The 20333-nt window shown below is 35.4% G+C and overlaps 2 protein-coding genes across 2 annotated transcripts; both read right to left on the bottom strand.

Moving 5' to 3' along the window:
* Positions 1 to 51: 51 nt before the first annotated feature.
* Positions 52 to 11305, bottom strand: LOC136801504 (sushi, von Willebrand factor type A, EGF and pentraxin domain-containing protein 1-like; the record flags this gene model as incomplete). The annotated part of the gene is made up of 10 exons (XM_067058143.1): positions 10422 to 11305; positions 9728 to 9892; positions 8189 to 8365; positions 7346 to 7558; positions 6800 to 7012; positions 6103 to 6321; positions 2693 to 3001; positions 2039 to 2311; positions 865 to 1062; positions 52 to 546 (listed from the first exon to the last, which is right to left on the bottom strand). Coding segments are annotated over exons 1-10 (3037 nt in total), but the record flags the coding sequence as incomplete, so codon positions are not given.
* Positions 11306 to 12859: 1554 nt separating this feature from the next.
* Positions 12860 to 16917, bottom strand: LOC136801397 (uncharacterized). The gene is made up of 5 exons (XM_067058037.1): positions 16766 to 16917; positions 16061 to 16535; positions 15545 to 15703; positions 14263 to 14449; positions 12860 to 13180 (listed from the first exon to the last, which is right to left on the bottom strand). The coding sequence occupies exons 1-5, from the start codon at positions 16892 to 16894 to the stop codon at positions 12988 to 12990; spliced, it is 1143 nt and encodes a 380-aa protein (XP_066914138.1). The 5' UTR covers positions 16895 to 16917; the 3' UTR covers positions 12860 to 12987.
* Positions 16918 to 20333: the final 3416 nt, after the last annotated feature.

The raw sequence follows: 20333 nt of genomic DNA, 5'->3' as shown, positions 1-20333 counted from the left end.
GACGCGGTAAGCAAGGAAATTAAAAAGTTCATAGATGGAAGAACTGCTTACCGCATTTTTGTAATATATTTGATCTTGGTACACGAGGGTCGAACTGTGTTCCTTCGACTTGTCCTTCGCCACCACATACCTCTTTCACATTACCCTCTGATCTAACCGATTGTAAAGCACCAACACCTTTATTCAAGAACTTCCAAGACCTTTGGTTATTCATTCGATTGATTTCGTTTGGAACAACTTTCTTGGTTAAATCATCTTTTAGTTTCTTAATTTCTTGATCAGGATTGGCTTTGACTTTTTCGACATCAGTTCTTTTTGAGGCTTTGTAACGTATTGAAATGGTTTTAGAAGTACTTCTTTTGCGGCGATTTACCAGTGTTGTAGAACCACAATGAAATTGGATGCCATCTTGGAGATCTGGAGGGATACCAGCATTGCTAGCGAACTTTGCAATGATGGATTGCTGAACAGCTTTTTTGGTGCAATCACCATCAAACCATAATAACATGACAAATCCCATAGAAGCCATATCAACTGGTGTACGAGCTGTTGACAAATTATAATCAAAACATTCAATAATTTTGTAGAAAACACAATTTAAAAAAATATTGTTCACGTGGGGAATATTAACGAAGAAGATCCTTTTTGATGATTATGGATCGTTTAGTCCCACTCCTATGGAAGATTTAATTGCAGATTTTTAAGGTTAAAAATAATACTAAGTAGTGATTGATGATTTTTAACTGGTAGAAAGAAATCTTCATATCCTGGTTTTTGCCAGTGGCGGCAAATTGAAACAATTTTTCTATAGCCTAAATTGAATATTATGCGTTCTCTTAGGAAAAAGTTTTCTTGTGAACTTACACAAGCAATCAGGTAACGGTACAGGAGCATTGGCAGGACTTGTATCTTTCCACTCATTATTGACGCACACATACAAGAATGCAATCTTGCCTTCTGGGTAGAAACCACTATGACAGTTCGTTTGCGCCAAAGAAAATGGTCGGAAGTAAGACACGGCGCCGTTGACGGGTGCTTTCAACGGAGGGCAGATATTCGAAACTAAAAAATAGAGGATGGCACGACAGATGATACATACATACATTTATATAATAGAATTTATTAATTTCGCCTAGCGAAAGTATCAAGGCAAGACAAAAAAAGTTTTTTTCGCGTTGGTGCAATGCAACATGCTCCATCTCATCAACCTGAAACGCTTTCTCGTGTCTCCACCCCATTTTCCTTTCTACCAATAAAAGTGAAATCGACACTTTTAATAACATTTGTGTGTCTCTACTTTTGTCCCAGGGGCAAAATCAGTATGTCTTTTGGGTATTTTCCTCACTGGACATTTTTGAAATATGTTTATGAATGCAATTTTCAGCCAATCAGAGCTTTACTCGACGTTTTTCGTAATCTTTTTATATGATTTTGCTAATATGAGATTCGTGTATTGTAGCTAAAGCGAAAGCTAACGCAAATTTTTCCCATGGAAAAAGTGCGGAAAACTTAAACCAAGTCTGACCCTTTCTGAGGTTTTCAGGCTGTCCAGAATTATTCAAGGCATCCACACAGAATGGCGGTACCTCAACTGAAGTTGGAAATACAGACAGAAGTGCTCTTTTTCCCTAAAAAATGACGGAAAGGGATTTCCAGAAAAACGGTTTCTGCTTTTTAGAGATTTTTAGAGAGTCTCGTCCTCTGTCTTTATGCAACAAATCAGAAAAAACTGATGAAGAAATTTCACACCAAGTCCAAGAAAAACCCATTTTTTAGCACTTTTTGATCCAAATTTACCCAAAAATTTATTTTTACGAAAATCAGGCTCCATCAGATTTTAATAAACATTTTACATCTGAAAAAAATAATGCACCAATCTCGAGAAAAGCTGGTAACAGCCGGACGGACGGACGGACATGGGTTAATTTAAAGGAGCTCTGAGGTAGGTCCAAAGATCTAAAGATCAAGTTAGTAAGTACCCTCCCTACGGGTTAGTACACTGAGTTGGTACAAAATACAACAGAAGAATTAAACGTACCTGGTTTTTCGTTGACCTTTACCGTAAACGTGCATTCTTCATTCAAGTTTCCTGACGGATCACGGGCTGTGTAGCGTATAGTGGTTTCGGTCTTTTTCGCAAATTTGGATCCAGAAATGGGACCTTCCATTGGAATAACATCAATAGAACAATTAGGATATTTTCCACAGTTGTCTTCGTATGTTGGAACTTTCCAAAAGATTTGCATGTCTGCATTTGAAGTCTCATTTACAATGTTATCTGGACAATCCAACTTCTTTGGTTTTTGCTTGTCTATGAACGAAAGAAGTATGAGAAAGTCGTTTCGAGCCTAAAAGCCTAGAGCTGTCTATTGTAGGCTAGAGAAAGTCATTTATTTCAACAAAGTAAAGAAAGGGATCATTGAAATAAAAATCAGAGACAGGTTACTGTTTCAATTTGACATTTGACTAATACAGTACAGCTTTTGTACGCAAGCACAGGATATTTTTTGAAAAAATTCTTCAAAAGCTGATTCAAAAAACTTTCATCTTTAACAGCTTGCGTTACTGACCTTTACACACCCATTGCCATGGTTTCGTCCAGCTTTTAAACCCCCCCCTATCTGCCTCAGCCTGAGGCTATAACCAAAAAATAACCATATCACTCCCTAAAAAATGGCCATAAATTATTTACCTTGAATGACAACTTTGAAGCGGCAAACTTCTGAGTTTCCTGCGGCATCTGTTGCTTTGAACCTAATTCTTGTTGTGCTTGTTTTGCCTTGTTCATCCAAACCAAATTTATAATCTACACCCATCTTGTATTCACAAGGTTGATTACTTTCAGTCACACAAGACATTTTTGGTCTTTCTCCGCTATTATCTGTAGCTCTGATAGTATCAAAATTAATAGAGGCATAATTTTGATCTTCTAGTGTATCCTTTCGAATGGTAATACCAGTGTTACATTCATCCTTCCTTTCAAAAACAGGGTCAGTGACATCTAAATCAGATAAGAGGGGAAATTTTGATTTACGATTCCGAATGCAAAGGGTAACGTAATTTTGAATGGTCATTTATGTCAACTTAGCGAGCATCTCACTAAAAACCGGGATTTTTTATCTCGTTTCTTAGTGAGTTCCACTTTGACAATTTTCGAAAAATAGAAGCCTTTCAAGTGTTTTGACGCAAATTCGATTATTTCGCTACTGCAAGAGCTTCGAAAGCTAAAAGTGACGTCAAAAAATCGAATGTTTAGAGCCCGAAAACCCGGGCTCAAAACATTCGAAAAAGTCGCAAAGTGGAATAGACGTTAATTGCGTAGAAAAAACGCAGGTGACGTCTAGTATAGGCTAATGTCAACTGAGCCTTCCCGAGCTCGTTCCGCTATCGGAACATAGAATTTTATGTCCCAGACTAGACGATCCTGTCGTCTACACAAGGTCACTGAAAATGTCATTAGTTTAGGCTAGGAAACAGGATGAATTTGGAAATGGAGGTTAACCGTGTGCGGGTCAGTAGTGGTGGAGGTGTTTACTGTGTAGACGATATCTGTTTGTTCCAAACTCTACGGTCACTATTTTTCTCCGTAAACCGCCGTGATTATGCGTTTTTCCTGCGTTTACTATCCTCAAGTACGATAGCATCTAGACCTAGACCCTAAAATCCTTTCAATGATTTGCGAGCAACAAGACAAAAGACATTTGAAACTACACCGAATACTCTCCTTCCTTTTTAAAGAATGGTTTCTTATTAGAAAATAGGTGATATTCTAGTAGTAAGAATTGTAAGTATTGAACCCAGTTAGTAAACACGACATCATGTGAACGTTCATCTGACGTCACAATGGAAGTTAGCTCTAGTTTAGACGGTTGACTTTCTGCCCTGCCTATTCTAATTGTTAGAGTAGACAAAAAGTGAGCACAAAGTTGGCAGTTAAAATTTCTGCTTGGAAAAGATTGAAATAAGACATTGCATTGACGTCAAAAGAGGGCAATGCATTGACTTTAGACAGCCCACTTTATGGCCACTTTAATTCACAATTAGAATACGCCATTTCGGAGTTCGCGACGCCATTTTGCAGGCGGAGCAAATCTAATGGCCGTGGAGGGGCAGAGACCGGCGGAGATTCCTTTGTAAACAAAACAGAATCCCCTTTCTAAAAACTATTCTGCAGTTTCTAAAAAATATTCTGCAGTTTCTCATTTCTTGGTGGATATGGAAAATGGAAAGAGAAGGCTGTCTTTTTTGTATTTGTTCATTAAATTACCATAAAAGTGTTTAATTACTGCTTTATCATTGTCTTTTTACAGTATTATGTACTGGTTAGTTAGGCAGGTATAACCTTCTTCTCTGTGTAACCTTTGCTTGATTTGATTTTTAGAAGCTTCTTGTTGGTTTTGGTAGCAACCTTACTAGCTAGCTTTAAGCCTTTATGCTCCTCTCAGATATATTTTATACCTTTTGCTCTTTTGGGATATACACTGGTAGATATACACTAAGGCGTGGTCATTAATCTTGGTTGCTGTACAGAGGTGACTGAGGTTCAATCCCCACTTGCAGCGTTCACTTGACAAGTAAATGAACCTTTGTCAATCCATGTCATATTGTCATATGTGTATGGACAGTATCAGGATGGTTTCACGTTTTCCTATTATTTATTTTAGAGAAAAACAAATGACAGAATGAATGAATTTAGCAGAATTAGCAAACATGGTAGAGAGAAAACAAGTTGTTATCTATTTGGCCTTGTTGATGGTTGATGTTATCTGGTTTGTATAGTAACAAAAGAGGAAGTGCTTTTAATGGCAGACAAATTACTCTCAAAGGAAATATGAATACTGTTGCAAGTTAAGTCCATGTTGCAAGTTATGGCCGTTTACGGTACTATTCTTTTCACTTTTGATAGAATTATGCTACAAGTGGCAATACAGACAAAATTTGTAGGACACGTTTTTGTTGGAATACTCCTGATGTTGTGAATCTGTTCATCAAAGATCAACCGATCGGTTCATGACATGATACGATGCTGTTACAAAGCTTGGGCAATTTTTGAATATAAACTAAATCTTAGACTGTGTTGTATATAATCATCAAGATTTCGTGAATGGGCTATCCGTTGAAAAAACCATATTTTATAGACAGTCAACGGGGAAAAATTATGGATTATGTACGGATAAATTTGCTCTCACCGCAAATTATAAAACAAATGATCGTGGTTTTTCCTCACAAAAATTTACTTCTGAATAGCATACCCAAACTTATTCCTCCTTTTAGTTGAATTTCAAATATATCATCAAATTTTTTACACCATTGTTCTCCTAATTAATAGATCTTATTTTTTATATTTTTTATTGAGCTAAAAGCAGTATTTAGCAATTTGTTTTGTTAATCACAAATTCATGTTAAATATATAAAACTCTGTCCATAACAAAACAATAACAAACTGATGTATAATTAGCAAAAATGTTCTGATATTATTTATCTATCATTGCTTTGATGCATGGGAATTTCCAATGGAAAATACCTAGAAAAAAGGGAATCAGAACAATTCTTTAGGAGACTCCTTTTGTTTGATCATGATCCCTGTTTTCTTTGATATGATTATATAGAAAGACCCTAGTACAGCATTGTTTTTTTAAATGTGAACAATCAGGCGAAGAAGAATTGAGGACTTTTGATAGCTAAAAACCAGAAATATTTAGGTTTGTGTAGTAACATCCATGATAGATTTAGTTCTAAGTGGAAAATTATATTTTGACTGTTTGAGGATGAGTTTCAATCGAATTTTTAAAGGTTTGTTTACTTTTTGTGTAGACACGACGAGGGAGTGCTGGAGGAATCACCCTAGGGGGCTTGTTTTGCTCCGTCTCAGTCGGGTACAACTCGATAATAGTCCGAGGTCGTAGCTTACGGCTTTCCGAAATGATTTTCTAGTTGAGGCCGACTGCACCCCCGCCATTAGATATGCTCCGCTTACAAAATGGCGTCGTGAACCCCGAAAAGGCGTATAGGCAGGGAAAAAAGTGAGCCGTCTAAACTAGAACTTATGAACGTCAGATAGACGCTGTTTTGACATTGTATGCCAGTTGGTATAATTAATACCTTCACATTTTGGTAAATTCTTATCAATATCTTGTGACCATTTTCCAACAGCCAATGATCCAGGAATACATTCAATGAGTTGTTGAGTTAACTTGAACCCGGTATCGCATTGGAAAGAACATTGTTGTCCAACTTCAATTTGAGTATTGAAACAATCTGTGGAAGTGGCCTTCACACTGATGTGAGCACTTGAACGTTGAATCGTTGGACATTTACTGACTAAGAATTAAAAAAAAATAACAATTAGCAGCCCATTTTCCACTTTGAAACCCGTCATATTATCGCACAATTATCCACGTCGCGGTTAATTTTCACCTGGCCGATTGACCCGAATTAAAGACTTTCATAATAAGCCTCTAGAACAAGATTTCCGCACTGATACTCACTCCTGCAACTGTAACTTTTACTCAGGCGGAGTAAAAGGAATAATGCGGTAAAGGACCCACCAGGAGAAGACCAAAAAATTTGGTCGATCTCAAATGATGTCAACACAGCGGTATCAATTGATTAAAGGACCGAATTGTTATTTCAAGGGTATAGAATAGAGAATTTTTAGTTTCACACAACTTCCACTTTTACGGAACCAAACATTCGAATTGCGTAAGGGATCGCCTCTACAAATCTGAAGATTTGCTTCCATAATGGCAGATATTCCTTAAGTTACATAACTTTGCAAAATTAACATGTCATAAAATACCTTCACAATATGCTCTTTCATCGTCCCATTGACCATTAGGTTGACACGTGACTCTTGGAGAACCACTCTTTCGGTAATACTTTGATTTACATTCAAAATCGCAGAAAGTGCCGCTGCCGTATTTATCGTCGTCAATTCGTGTGTTATTACATGAAACCTTTTCAAAGCGAGGATAATCAGATGCTAATAACCATTCCGCAACACAAGTAATCCCTAAAATGTAAATTAAAAAAAAAATCGAATTGCCCCTAGTTGGAAACCTATATCTGTCTAGGTACAGTCCAGTGTGAAGGTACCGCTTACTAAAGCTGTGTATTCACTGGAAAAAAAAGAACTTGTTTGTCAACAAAAACACTAGACACACGTCTGGAATTAAAAATTGGAATTGGTTTATTTACGATATGGCGAAAATAGATAAGTAATGATTTTTGAATTTTTTGAAAAGGTTTTTTTGAGTCCTTAAAAATTCATCCATTCAAAATTATCCTTCCAACTAAGTTTATTTACAAAAGCAACGCAAATTAAAAGTATATTTGTATAACTTACTTTCACATTCTGGTTGGGGTGAGCTCCAGAAACCAGTGGATGTGGCAACTCCTTTCGATGCAGTGCAGGTAACGGTATTTTCTGATGGTTTGACCATTTTATAATTATGAGCACACTCATATTCACATTGCTGTCCGAAAACTGCATTTAAACAACTTTTTTCGTCTACTGGTCTGGCATTGTTGATTTTTGGGTAGGACCCACATGGGATTGCTATAATATAAGAAGTAGGGCAGATATAAGAACAAAACCTGCCTACAGAATTTAGGAAATACAAATACAATTCTTTGCCACGGACTTTGTCAAGTGACATCTTTTTCAACCAATAATATTTAATAATTTCGAGGGTAAAACATACACTATGGTTTAACTCACTAAAAGATTATGTTTACTGAAAACACATAATTTATCTTTAGTACTGTTCTGTTGTACCCCAGTACTGACGTGATGAACATAATTTCATTGTTCAATTGTCATTTTGAAATACGGTTAAAACTCTCTTTAACTTGTTTTTCAAGCGACCAAGAATCTTTTTCGAATTAGACAGAGATTCGAATTACAGAGATGAGTTTTATCCAACTTTACAGTTGAGAGGACAAATGTAGTAGTTCGAATTACAGAATTTCTAAGGTTCGAATTATAGAGCATTGACTGTTCCACTTTACAGGACATTTACGAATCAAATGTTCTGTTAGTAGTAGCAAAAAATTAGTTGCTTTTCCCAATGTCTTTCAAAAGTATCAAACTAAGGAAAGTTTTATACTGAAGAAAAAACACAAGGAAATTCCCTAAGAAAAAAGCTTCCAAAAGTCCATCTAGATCGAAAGAAAAGCAATAGCTGACCTGTGCATGCGATACCAGCAGCTGGGTTTCCAGAGTAACCAAATTTACAGGAGCAATATCCGACCGATAATGCCAATTCACCATCCTTCAATGTAGTTTCCGAGTTTGCGGGACATTTTTTACAATCTTCAGGTTTTTGATAACCTCTTCGTTCACCATAGGTGTCAGCAGGGCATCCTATGATGTAATCATGAATTTTCGAAAACTTTCTACAATTTTCTTGTACCCAGTTTTCCATGACATTCTTTTTTTTTTAAGTTAAAAGTCTTTCGTTTGTTTCAACAGGGTCCAAAGAGGAACGAAAATCTGAAATTTCTAAAATTATTTTCTGAGTTTTCTTGGCAAAAATACTTGGAACGCTAACATCTCGAGTTTGGAAAAGAGTAGGATTGAGGAAGTTTTGTCAAGGAAGTGGAGAGTGGTCATAGAGTGTCTACTAGAGGGGATGGAGGATTGGAGGGTGAGAAATGTTTTTGCCATCCTTAGGTGGGGGGGGGGGGGGTGCGAAATTTTTTTGACATCCCACCAGATTGATTCAAAAATGAAGTCTTTTATAACCATTTATCAGAGCCGATCAACTTTAAAACTTTGCACCAATCATAATCTATTATTTGTCTTTATTTGTCAATTTTCAAGAAATATAGCTTGAAATTTTAGTCTTATTTTCAATAACTTCCGCACTAACAGGAAGCCTCTAGGAGGTGCATTGTCGCTGAACTGTAGTCATTTTTAAATTTTGTGATAGGCTTTTCAAGAACATAAAATTTCAGGTTTTAGCTAATTAAGATGGTTAAAGATTTAAAATATTCTCTGTCGGCGCAAACCGGTTGCACCTCAGTTATAACACTCACAACGATAAAATTTGCCAAAAAAACACACAAAAATTTAAGTATATACAAATGAGATTGTAAAGTTCAGGAAGCGATTTCTGAAATCCAATTTCATATTTCAGCTACTTTCATCTAACTTATGAACAAGGCAAGTCAATTGCACGGAGGGGGGAGTGTTAAAGATTTTTTTCAGGGGGAGGGGTGCCAAAAACTTTTTGGCTTGGTTAAGAAGGAACGAAATATTTTTGGATATGTCTAGGGAGGGGGGGGGGGTGCAAAATTTTTTCCTGATTTTTGGAAAATCCTCCACCCTCCTCTAGTAGATACTTTATGACCATCTGATTGTTCGACTCTTCCGCACCGTTTTTTCTTTGTTTGGAAATTTTAACTTTAAAAGAGTTCTACGTCACTTATCATTTTCGGAAATACGGTATTTAACAAGACAAACTAATTCTGCAGACAACACTAAACGTAACGCCAGTCGGGCTGGAACGGTATTACGCGGTAAAAGTGAGCGTAGGAATTAGGTAAGCGTGAAAATAAAATTTGTTGGCGTCAAGGGCTTAAATCAGCAGCCTCTCGCTAACTTTTGTTCGTTCTCCTACGCAGCTCCTATTTTTTAACAAACGTCCACCGCCCTTAAAATCCCACCATCTGACATGATTGATGAACAGACTAGTGCGCTAGTCTAACGTAAAAGGAGTCTTACGTTTACATCCATCTTTTTTGTCTCCCGTTCCATAAAAACCACGCCTGCAAACACATCTTGGTTTTCCTTTCAATAAATGACAACCACAATCGGCGTTGGGTGAACAGGTTCCACAAATCTTACGATCAATATCACTGACATCATCATAATCTCTCTCATGAGGGTCTGGATATTGAAGAAATGTAAATTAAAGTTTAGAAAGTTGATTGATATTCCTACCAAAACACCTACACAACTTGATGAAAATCACCTTTTAGTGGTAACTATTCCGAATAAAGATTCTATTTATGGTAAATTAACTGAAATAAGAAATTCTTTTCAGAAGATAATTAAGCTCGCAACGTTTATATTGTTTATGTTGTTGCACATAAGATTCATCTAAAAATGTGCTAGAGTAAGGGCGCGAATACATTCACACGCCGTATCAGATTTTGATAAGCAAATTCTAATTTCTCCTTATATCCCCTGATTTCCCACGAATAGACGATATCGGCTTTCCAAATTCTCCCCGAATGATTACCCATGATGCATTGCGCAAAAAATTCACAGAAAGTCAATATCGTCCGTGAATTTTTTGACACAATGCATCATGGGTAATCATTCGGGGAGAATTCGGAAAGCCGATATCGTCTATTGCTATAAAACAGCGGAGGTTAATCGCAAAATCTCTTTGGTTAGAAAAATGTACACTTACCACCACGGATATTATGAGCCAGAGTTGCCATTCGACTAAAATCAGTGATATCTAAGAAAGCACTAGGATGACTGGCCCAGCTTTTCATTAGATTTTTGCCAAAATCACCGGCACCGATTGTATACACTAAACGGTGGGTATTACGTAACTGATTAGCTTCGTAAGATGCGTCCGAAGGTTTCCCAGGATTAGGACCATAATAAACGTTTGCATTACCATCTGATAGAAGGAGTACCACTTTATTTGATTTGCGACGATATCTATGGTCCTGAGGATTATCATCGAGTTCGGCAAAGATATCGTAAGCATCCTGCAATGCAGCTTTGATGTTGGTTGCGCCTGAAGGCCCTTTAAGTAATTTGTATTCGTTCTCGAACTTACACCTATTCTTATCATTTGTAGGGTACCAAATATAGTTAATATCTCGATGATACGAGTTCGTGAATGTACCAAGAGCTATTCGAGTCGCATTAGAAGAGATACGAACTTCTGATAACAATGCTTCGATGAACTTCTTTGCAATATCATAACGGGTTGTCCATGATCCTTTGAACTGAGATGAAGACCACATACTACCAGAACGATCGAGAAGAATGACCAGCTCAGATTGTCCGCTCTCAACGGTTTGGCCCAAACAATTGACAAAGTTCTTTTCACCAGTTTTCAAATCCTTCGTTACCTTCCGGTCATATTTCAAACATTGTGCATCTCCACCTGTAGCTATTGCCAATCTCAAACTCGCCAACAATAGCAGCAAAGCATGAAAACAATACATGTTAGCCAAGATTCTAAACCATCAAAAATTTCATATACATTTGACAACATAAATTCTAAATAACGTATTCACGACCCGATGGTCAGAAAAAAATTACTTCTTCAAAAACCCATTAGAATATCATATACTTTATCGATAGCTTACTATTTATTCAGATGCCAGGCTGACTACATACACTTGACCATCGCGTTTACTTTGATTCAAACTAATGTTTGTTGATTTTGAATAGAAATCGTTATGCTGTTACTGGCTTTCGTACATACATTATGTAAACCGATCTTTGTCATTTTTATATTGTTGTGTGAAAAAATAAAATATTAATACTATAAAACAATTGAGTATCTTAAGAAAGCTTTTTCAATATTGAGAGCAATGGAAAAATTTTGGATATAGGTAGTGCCGAGTAGGCACACTTCTTTCTGGAAATGTTGAACAATTTCTCGTTTTTATGTATTGCTTTGAATCTCATCTGAGCAGCAAAGAAGCGAAATAAAAGCAAAAAGGGGTACCAAGAAATGTACAATATGATAAAATTGGCGAACAGCATATTCTTTTTTATTAAAACAGCTGTTTAAAATTTACAAAGGCATTAAACACCCCCGTTTTTCTTTTGTTAACATTATTGTGAGCAAATAAAGTAACTGAAAACAATATTTTTATAACTTTGTCACCACTAAATTACTTTTTCCTTTTTTTTTAATAGATGAAAGCTATAATTACTATCCGACTCGAATGATATAAATCTGAGTCCCGGACGCCGAACTTACTGGTGGCGTCTCAAGATGATTCGTAATATCTATATAGAGTTAATGACCTACACGTTTTTTTTTTATTAGAACCTAGTTTATAAGAACATATAGGCTGAAATTCGTCGAAAAATTAAGAACATCTTAAGAACATGCCCAGCCTCAGTTTGGAAAAAAATGACAAGAAACTACTGTATAATTTTTTCCTCTTTTTAAGCAGTTTTAATTTAACCGAATTTAGGGGTGGATCTTCAAAAGTCGAGAGTCAAATATTGTCCAAATTTTGCCAAATTTAAGTGCTCTTTATTTTGTATCATATTGTTGATTTAGAGTAGTCTGAAAAATTAAGAACGCATTTAAGAACATTTTAGGCTGAAAATTGCTAAAAAAAATAAGCACATCCAGGCTCAGCCAAATTTTAGGTGTTCTAATAAAAAAAAAAACATGTATTGGCCAGAGAGAAGAAACAATACAATCGGTAGTCACTTTTTATACTTGATTGAGCATTGAAGTCACCTTGACTATCGTTATTCATCGAATTAAATCATCACATGATAATTACGTAGGCTTTTTTCCGAAATTTATGATCCTTTTGGCCAAAAATCAATATTAGTCATAGATATTTTGACGAAAATTTCTCGAAGTACCCCTAAATGGACAGTTAAATACATGATACTTTAAATGAATTTCAATTCCCAATATTATTAGGAAATTAAAAGGTGTAATTCTTAGAAAATAGCATTTTAAGAAACTGAAACATTGAAAAGAAACTTTCCGTGTTAAAACAGCTGAAAAAGGAAGTTTACTCCAGACCTCAAATTGGTCTCTCGCTGAATTCTGTAAAGAAGAACAACGTGAAGATTTATCCTTAAAATGGGACAAAATAAATTTTGGTAAAGAAAAACAAGCAATTGGTATTTTAAATCGTTTTGCGTATGTAAAAGACAAACACGATATATTTTTATAAAAAATTACCTCGCTTTATAGCAGAGACAGCAGTAAAATATCAAGGAGTATACAAGGTATATTCCTTTCGATTCTACTTTTAGAGTTCCACTGAAAGTCGTTTCCACACGTTCGAATCAATAGGAATCTCTTCTGTGTTACGAATTTTGTTTTGGATGAGCGAGCACAATTTGACTTCTAAGGATGGGTCATTTTGAGCAAACTTTGACAAGTGACTTTGCATCAAGAAAAAAAAGTATTTGCACAATTGTTCGTTCGCATCCTTATCCCTCCTGAAGAGATCAAAGTAAAATAAAAAATATCATATTTTATCAAGACAAACTCTAGGATTCTAAAACTGTCAAAGGTCTTGGTCCAACTTAAGATCATGGTTCAAAAGATCCCGTTTTCCGATTTAACTGAAGTGAGGGTGGTCAAAACTCATTCTTGTTTACAAAACTCTTTTAGTGGGCAGAGAACTACCGTATTACTTCGAATAAACGCCCGGGACGTTTATTCATTTTTTCAATTTTAGGAGGGGCGTTTATTCGAGGGGGGGAGGGCGTTTAAAAGAAGGGGGCGTTTATTGAATTATTTTAGTCTAAAGTCGAATATTTAGAGCAAATATACCCTTTTTTAGTTCTTTATCAGGATTTAAGTGCAAAATTTCTTTGGTTCAACGATTGAAATTGCATCGAAAACTGCTTTGGTTACAAGAAATGTCTAAAATCTTCCTTTTCAAACCCAATCAACACTGATATTGAAGTATTAAAAAGTCACAAGTTTCTAATAAACGCCCCTCCCCCGGAGGGAGCGTTATTCGAAGGGGGCGTTTATTTGAGGGGGGCGTTTATCAAATAATTTTCCTTTTAGGAGGGGCGTTTATTCGAGGTGGGCGTTTAAAAGAAGGGGGCGTTTATTCGAAGTAATACGGAATTTTGTTTAATTTTCCAATACGTTAGTAGAATAAGGTAATATTTGAGGCAAAAAAAAGACAAGAAGAAATCTAGGCTACATCATATCTTCCTTCGTTTCGAGCGTAAAACTCCTTCTACTCTTCGGGATATGCGCACTGCGCTTGTTTTGAATATTGAATTTTTCCGGATACATCGCATGCGCACTGAGGTTTTAATGAAACATAGAGAGCTTCGAAACCTAAGCCAATCAGCTGTGTTTTAAACATTCTTTTATTTGAAATTTCTATTGATAAATAAGCCTTTTAAAAAGCAAATTTCCGGTGGAGGCCACTAGTGGTCGCCTATAGCAGTGCCTATAGACCAAGAGTAAATACTAAAAGCCTGAAGCTGTATATTATGTAGACTACAAGAAACATTGCTGATTTAAGGAGTTTTAGAAAAGGGGTTAGTCTACTCACTTTCCAAGTAGAAGAACATAGTTATTCTTTACGAGCAATTCTTGAATACGATCTCCACACAAAATCAAAGTATCAAGATATGCACCACAAAATGCAGGATGTTTCTCACTACACAGACCATATAGGTTGGATAATGGGAATTGTAAGAAATCTTTCCAGTTAACCTTCCATTTCGGTACAAGAATATCTAAATGACAGATAACAAAAAAGTAAGGTTATGGTTAACTTTCAAAATGTATAATTCCTAAGTTGATATTATTGTTATAAATTTGTAGTAGAAGCATGTTTCATTTTCTTAAATCTAAATAAGTAGTTAAAAAGTACACATAATTTTACAGATAGAATTGTAATTACAGTTGACGCTCTCTTAATCGACTTTCTGTTATTCGATACTCCATTAATACTCGAAGTCCCAATCGACAAGAAACTCTCACAAACGACGCTCTACTATTCGATGCGCTCCCTTCCCTCCCATCTCATGGTTGATTGAAATTCGATTGACGTTTTTGCTTACGTTAATTTGTATTTCCTCCTAGCTTTTGTAATTTTGAATACTATTCAATTAAAACTCGATTCGCATTTTATGACTTTTTTGAGACCTCTTTTTAAAATTTCAGATTGATTTCAAGTGTTCAAGTTAATTGACGTCTTTCAGAATTGTTAGAATTTCAATCCAAACCATGAGATTAACCAGGAATCCCATGCATATTTTTATGAAATTCTGGATATAAAATTAACCTCGGTCAAATTTCCAAATTTCAAAAAATTTCAAAATTGACCTCGGGAAATTTATCCCGAGTTTTCCTCATAACCATTAGATTACTACATTATTTGAGACAAAGGGGATATCACGGCGAAATTTTAAACACCACAAATGATTTTCAAGCGCCTTAAACTACAGTTTGAAAGTAGAGTTTTAACATGAGACTTTAGACTTAGGACCTTAGGATCTCAGTACTTAAAAGCTCAAATTTGCTCCAATAAGGATTATAGCCACCTAACCCCTCTAAACTCGAAATATTCAATGAAAGAAAGTGGAAGTGCTAAAATAGCAAATCACACCCGAAATTTAAATTCTGAAAAACGTTAAAATACACTAAAATCTCATTGTAACCTCCTTCGCTCAAAATTCCCTACAATAATAGTTATATTTGTTTCAGCCCCACTGAAAAAATAAATCAAGTGCGTTCTAAAAGTCACAACAAACAGGGAAAAGCAATTAAGCTGCTTCCCTCCATGAAAGTTTAAACCAAATTTTCTTCTTTAAAATAAATTTACCAACCTTCAACAAATTCGAGTATGTATTTGGTAACATTTTCAAATTGGTCACTGTCTTCAATTAAAAGTGCTGAAAGTAATACATCCAACCCACACTCGTGTTTCAACATGCTGTCTAGTTTTGAGTGAAGTTGATATTTCTTTCTTTGAAATGCTGAATAATCTGAAAAGCGAAAAAATGTTTTAATTTATAAAATGTAAGTGGATTAAGTAAGAAACTTCTTCAAAAATTTTCAGATAATTAGCCCAGGTTAAAACATGTTTCATATTACTACAATAACATCTTTAAACATGTCCGCTTTAAGTCTCCTTAATTTCATTTCTGTTGAACCATAAAAAAATCAACCCATTCTATCAAAACAATCACTGTGTTAAAACCTTTTTCTTTCTTTTTTATTTGAAATTTACGTTGAGTTTTTTTCTAATTTTGGTATTATCTTTTTTTGCCATACCCGTACTTTTAAAGACTATGAATAAAGTGGTAAGGCTTAACATAAAATGGGGAAATTTTGAGCGATACCTGATCCAATGACATTGAGTAGACATTTTCTAAGGAGGGATGCGTTTGCAGTGATTTGTGATTTCTTATTGCCATGGTGATGTAGACAATCACTAGCAACACATTCATCTTCATCTTCATCATCCTCCTCTTTCAATTCTTCATCCTTCTTCTCTTGTTTCGATTCAAAACGTTTTTGGATCAATTGTAAAATCTGCAGAGTAGCTTTCAACTTTGACAATGTTTGCAACTGTTTCTTGTAAGTCACTTCCTGTTGTAGCGGGTCTTTCAACTGACTGATTAATTCAAGATAGAATTCGCTATTCAAGTGAGGGTTTTCCAAGAGGTTTTTGCGCAAGATTTGACTGACGTGTGGTAGATCCTCATACCGGATTGGTTGTAGGCCACACTTCACATCCACCTCACTGCATAGCATATCAAGCTGCTTAGAAATCTTTTCCATGATATTGGGCTTCGACCTTGTTTTCTTGTAAACCTATAAAAAAAGTTTTTTAGACAATATTTAAAACACATCCTTTCTCAAAATGCTGGAGAAGATATTTGACAAATCAGGACAAATTAACAAAATTCTTTTTTGTACTCTTAGGTTTCTGTCTTTGCAGGCTCCAAAAAATGACACAGGATTCAGGTGTCTCGGTGGGTGGTATCCAAAGGGGCTATCATAACAGAGAAAAGAATCAAGCTTGCACAAAAAATGTTTTTTACCTGTTCAAAGTAATGAGCCCATCTGAAAGCACGTTGGAAAGCTTCATGATCCCACTTTTGAACGGATGATGTCCTTGACATACCCATAATGCTGATGAAAAGTTCTGTATTTTTTACTATGTCATTCATTTTTGCTCTGAAACCAAAATGAATAAATGTTATAATATAAAATAACTTATTGAAAGAAATTCAAGGCAAGATTTTTTGATAAGGCGGTATAATAAATTATCCATACGAATCAACTAAAGCAAAAAGGCCTAAAATAGAAAATAAGATTTGAGAATAATGTCGTACTGGGAATTCAAGTCAGGAAATGGCTACAATATGGTGCATTGTTATTTTCTCCCTAATATAATACACACTACACAAAAAAACTAAAAATCAAAATAAAATCAAAAGTAAAAAATAGGCAATTATTCATTATTTATAAGAAAAACAAATAACTTAGGCAAGTGAAAATATTTAATAAAGTCGTAGAGTGTGATCTTGATTTGAATGACTGGATCCAATATTGAAATAATCTGCTTAGTCATCATCGTCATCAGGGACAAAGATATTCCATTCTTCCAAGAATTCTGCTCCACTTTTAGCAACCATTGCACCGAAATATATCATTGGGACAGAAACCAATGTAACAGGAAGCATGCCCCATTTGAATGTGTATGGACGTGAGCTCACATATTGACTTGTATTTCTCTTGTTGACAGTGTTTGCAATAACTTTTGAGGTTGAACCCAATGATCGCAGTCGACCAAACATTTTTGGTACTTTTTTAATATTTTTTACTGGAAAAGACAAAATATACATTAATTTGAATTAAAGGTTTTTTTTTCTATGGAAAATCCAAAGGTTGAAAAAGATACCATAAAAAATGAAGCTCAAAATTAAATTTATCAGGTTAACACAGAGATGTTTGACCAGTAGAACCGGTAAAATATCTTACAGAGGAATGAATGAATGAATTTTTTATGAGTGAAGTAAAGACAACATAGTTTATATCAATTTTATTTTAAAATCAATTTATGAAAATATATCTACAAACACACAAAAAAACACTAAGCTATTCAGAATCTTCAGTGCCTTCTATTTCAGCAATTCTTTTGAAAGCCTCTCTTCTTCCCCACACCAATATGCTTTCATCGGGTCGATAATAAGTTCCAACTGCTAAAATCAGTGCTGATGTTGACCATCCAACATACCAAATCTTTTGCCAAGGCTCCCATTCTCTTTTTTCTCCAGGTTTTAATGGTTTACGATTAAAAAGAAATCCATTTGGAGGTTCTCTGTATTTAGTAAAAATTCCTTCATGTCTAACAGACACTTTATTTAAATCCACAAGTTGTTTCTTTACCCTTTGAATCAAAGCACGACTAGCCATTTTTTCAAGATTTTGGCTAAAGATGATAACATACGATAAAATTATTAAATCCTTAATTAAAGTTGAGACATTAATCATTATTGATGGAGTTTAAAACAAGCAGTTAACTGACCAAAGGAGGAAAATTTCAAATCAAAATAATAAGAACTATCCATAATCTATTGAACATTTTAAAATTTCCATGATTTTAAGTTTGGCACTCTTCAGATAGGTATACTTATTATTCACTAAAATGTTCTTGAGTCTTGCCTAAATTGATGATGAAACATTGTGAAGTTTTTGCATTCAACAATTTCTCAACCGAGTTCACCTGTATTACCCTAAATAGAACAATCAAGGATTGAATACATCAGTGGCCTTTTTTTTCAGAAAATTGGGAAATAGCAGGGGGGAAATTTGTTTGATTTTTTAGGTTGCTCGACTTTTTTAGTCAAAGCACTTGTTATACACTTTTGGAAAGCTAAGGGGTAGGGGAATCAAAATAACATGGGTGCCAATTTTTTTCGGACACTTTGGTGTGTTTTTCGGACAAATATGACGGTCTTAGGCAAAAAAAATGTTTTCAAAGTTGAATGTTTTGTTTTTGTAAAGAACCATGGATAACTGGATAGAAAAGAAATAACAAGCCTTAAATTAGAGGTGAAAAATAACCAATCAATTTTTGCAATAACTAAAGTAGAGCAGAGAAAAAGTGTCTTGACTGTTTCCGAGTCTTTATCTAGAATAGAGAGATATACCCCAGGTTCATTGACAGCTTAAATAACCAGAGTTGGCATTTAGACCCACTCTCTGAAACGAATTCCAAAATAAGCCTAATTTAGGTGGTCACTATGCTAAAATGTCAAAAAAAAATTTAGTACATATGTGTACTAAAATTCCTTTTTCAAAAATTAGGTGGGGTATGTCAAAAATCGTCAAAAAAGCTTTTAGTACTCATGCGTGTCTTGAAGTTTAGTACCGACCCCCCCCTGTTTTAAACACCCAAGTCCTTTTGAATTTTTACTATGGTCATTGGTCAAAGCAGTTTTTTTCTGTGAGACGGAAAAATTCTTGGTAGAGATATTTTGGTATACAGTGCCACCCGCAGGCCCAACTATGGTTGGGGGCCGAGAGTCAGAAAACTTTCAGATTTTTTACCCCCTAGATTGGCTAGAAAGGTACTAAATTTGTTACCCCACCTCTCAAATTTTGATCTTCTGCATTTAAGGAAACAATATCAATCATAAAATCTCTCTGCACAAGCTGCGGCACACGGGAAGATATAGTGGTCAACTGCTCTAACTTGGGACTATTGACAAAACTAGGACGGCATTCGGCCATCATTTAACCAAACCTCCAAAGTCATTTGATTTCAGTTATGAAAATAGCGCATTAAAAAATACAGGATTTCTCTTTCGCACCGAGTAGGCTTTTAATTGAAAATTTGAAAAAAAATCCATAGTGGAACACCGCGAGTGTCTGGAACGAAGAACAAATTAGTGGCAAAATGATGTAGCATTTGACGTCACTTTGCGCTGCAAGTTACACACTCTATTATTTGTTAATCCATCGGGTGATAGGCGGTTAGGCGAGCGGTCGGTCTCTCTAATCTCCAAGTGGCGTCCGGGCATTTTGAAAAAAAAAAAAAAAAGTTTAAAAGGGCGCGCTATCAGTGAAAGTTATCATGACATATGATGACAGAGAAAGTATGATCGATAAACGTGGTAGAGTTATCAAAAAAAAGTTGTTGTCAAAGAGATTACAGTAAGTGAAAATACAGGCCAGATATCAACAGTCCCATGTTTCGACCAATTGTCCCAAGTTAGAGCAGTTGACGGTGGCCTCTACTATAATGAAATCAAAAAGGAAACCTAATTACACTTCACCATCAGGAGATAAAATTGAAGAAAAAGATTTTGTTAAAGAGTCCTAATTTCCAACGTTTGTCACTTCAAAAATCATATTGAAACAACTATTGAAGCAAAAAATCTCATTTCTTAGATATTACGAACCTTCACTTGCCGCTCATCTCATACTATGCTTACTCTATATAAATTGCTTGTTATCCCAATTCTGGAGTACTGATCAGTTTTATGGAACCCTGGTGCTGTTAGTGTGATCGTGTTACAAAAATACAGGTTGTTTGTTGCCTTATTTTGGTTTCACTTTCGACATAGTGGGGTCGTTGAGCATAATTTACGGGAAAAAAAA

The sequence above is a fragment of the Clytia hemisphaerica genome, unplaced genomic scaffold (assembly GCF_902728285.1).
Source record: "Clytia hemisphaerica strain Z4C2 unplaced genomic scaffold, Clytia hemisphaerica genome assembly, whole genome shotgun sequence".
Classification (NCBI taxonomy): Eukaryota; Metazoa; Cnidaria; class Hydrozoa; order Leptothecata; family Clytiidae; genus Clytia; species Clytia hemisphaerica.
This window is presented reverse-complemented; position numbering and strand designations above follow the sequence as displayed.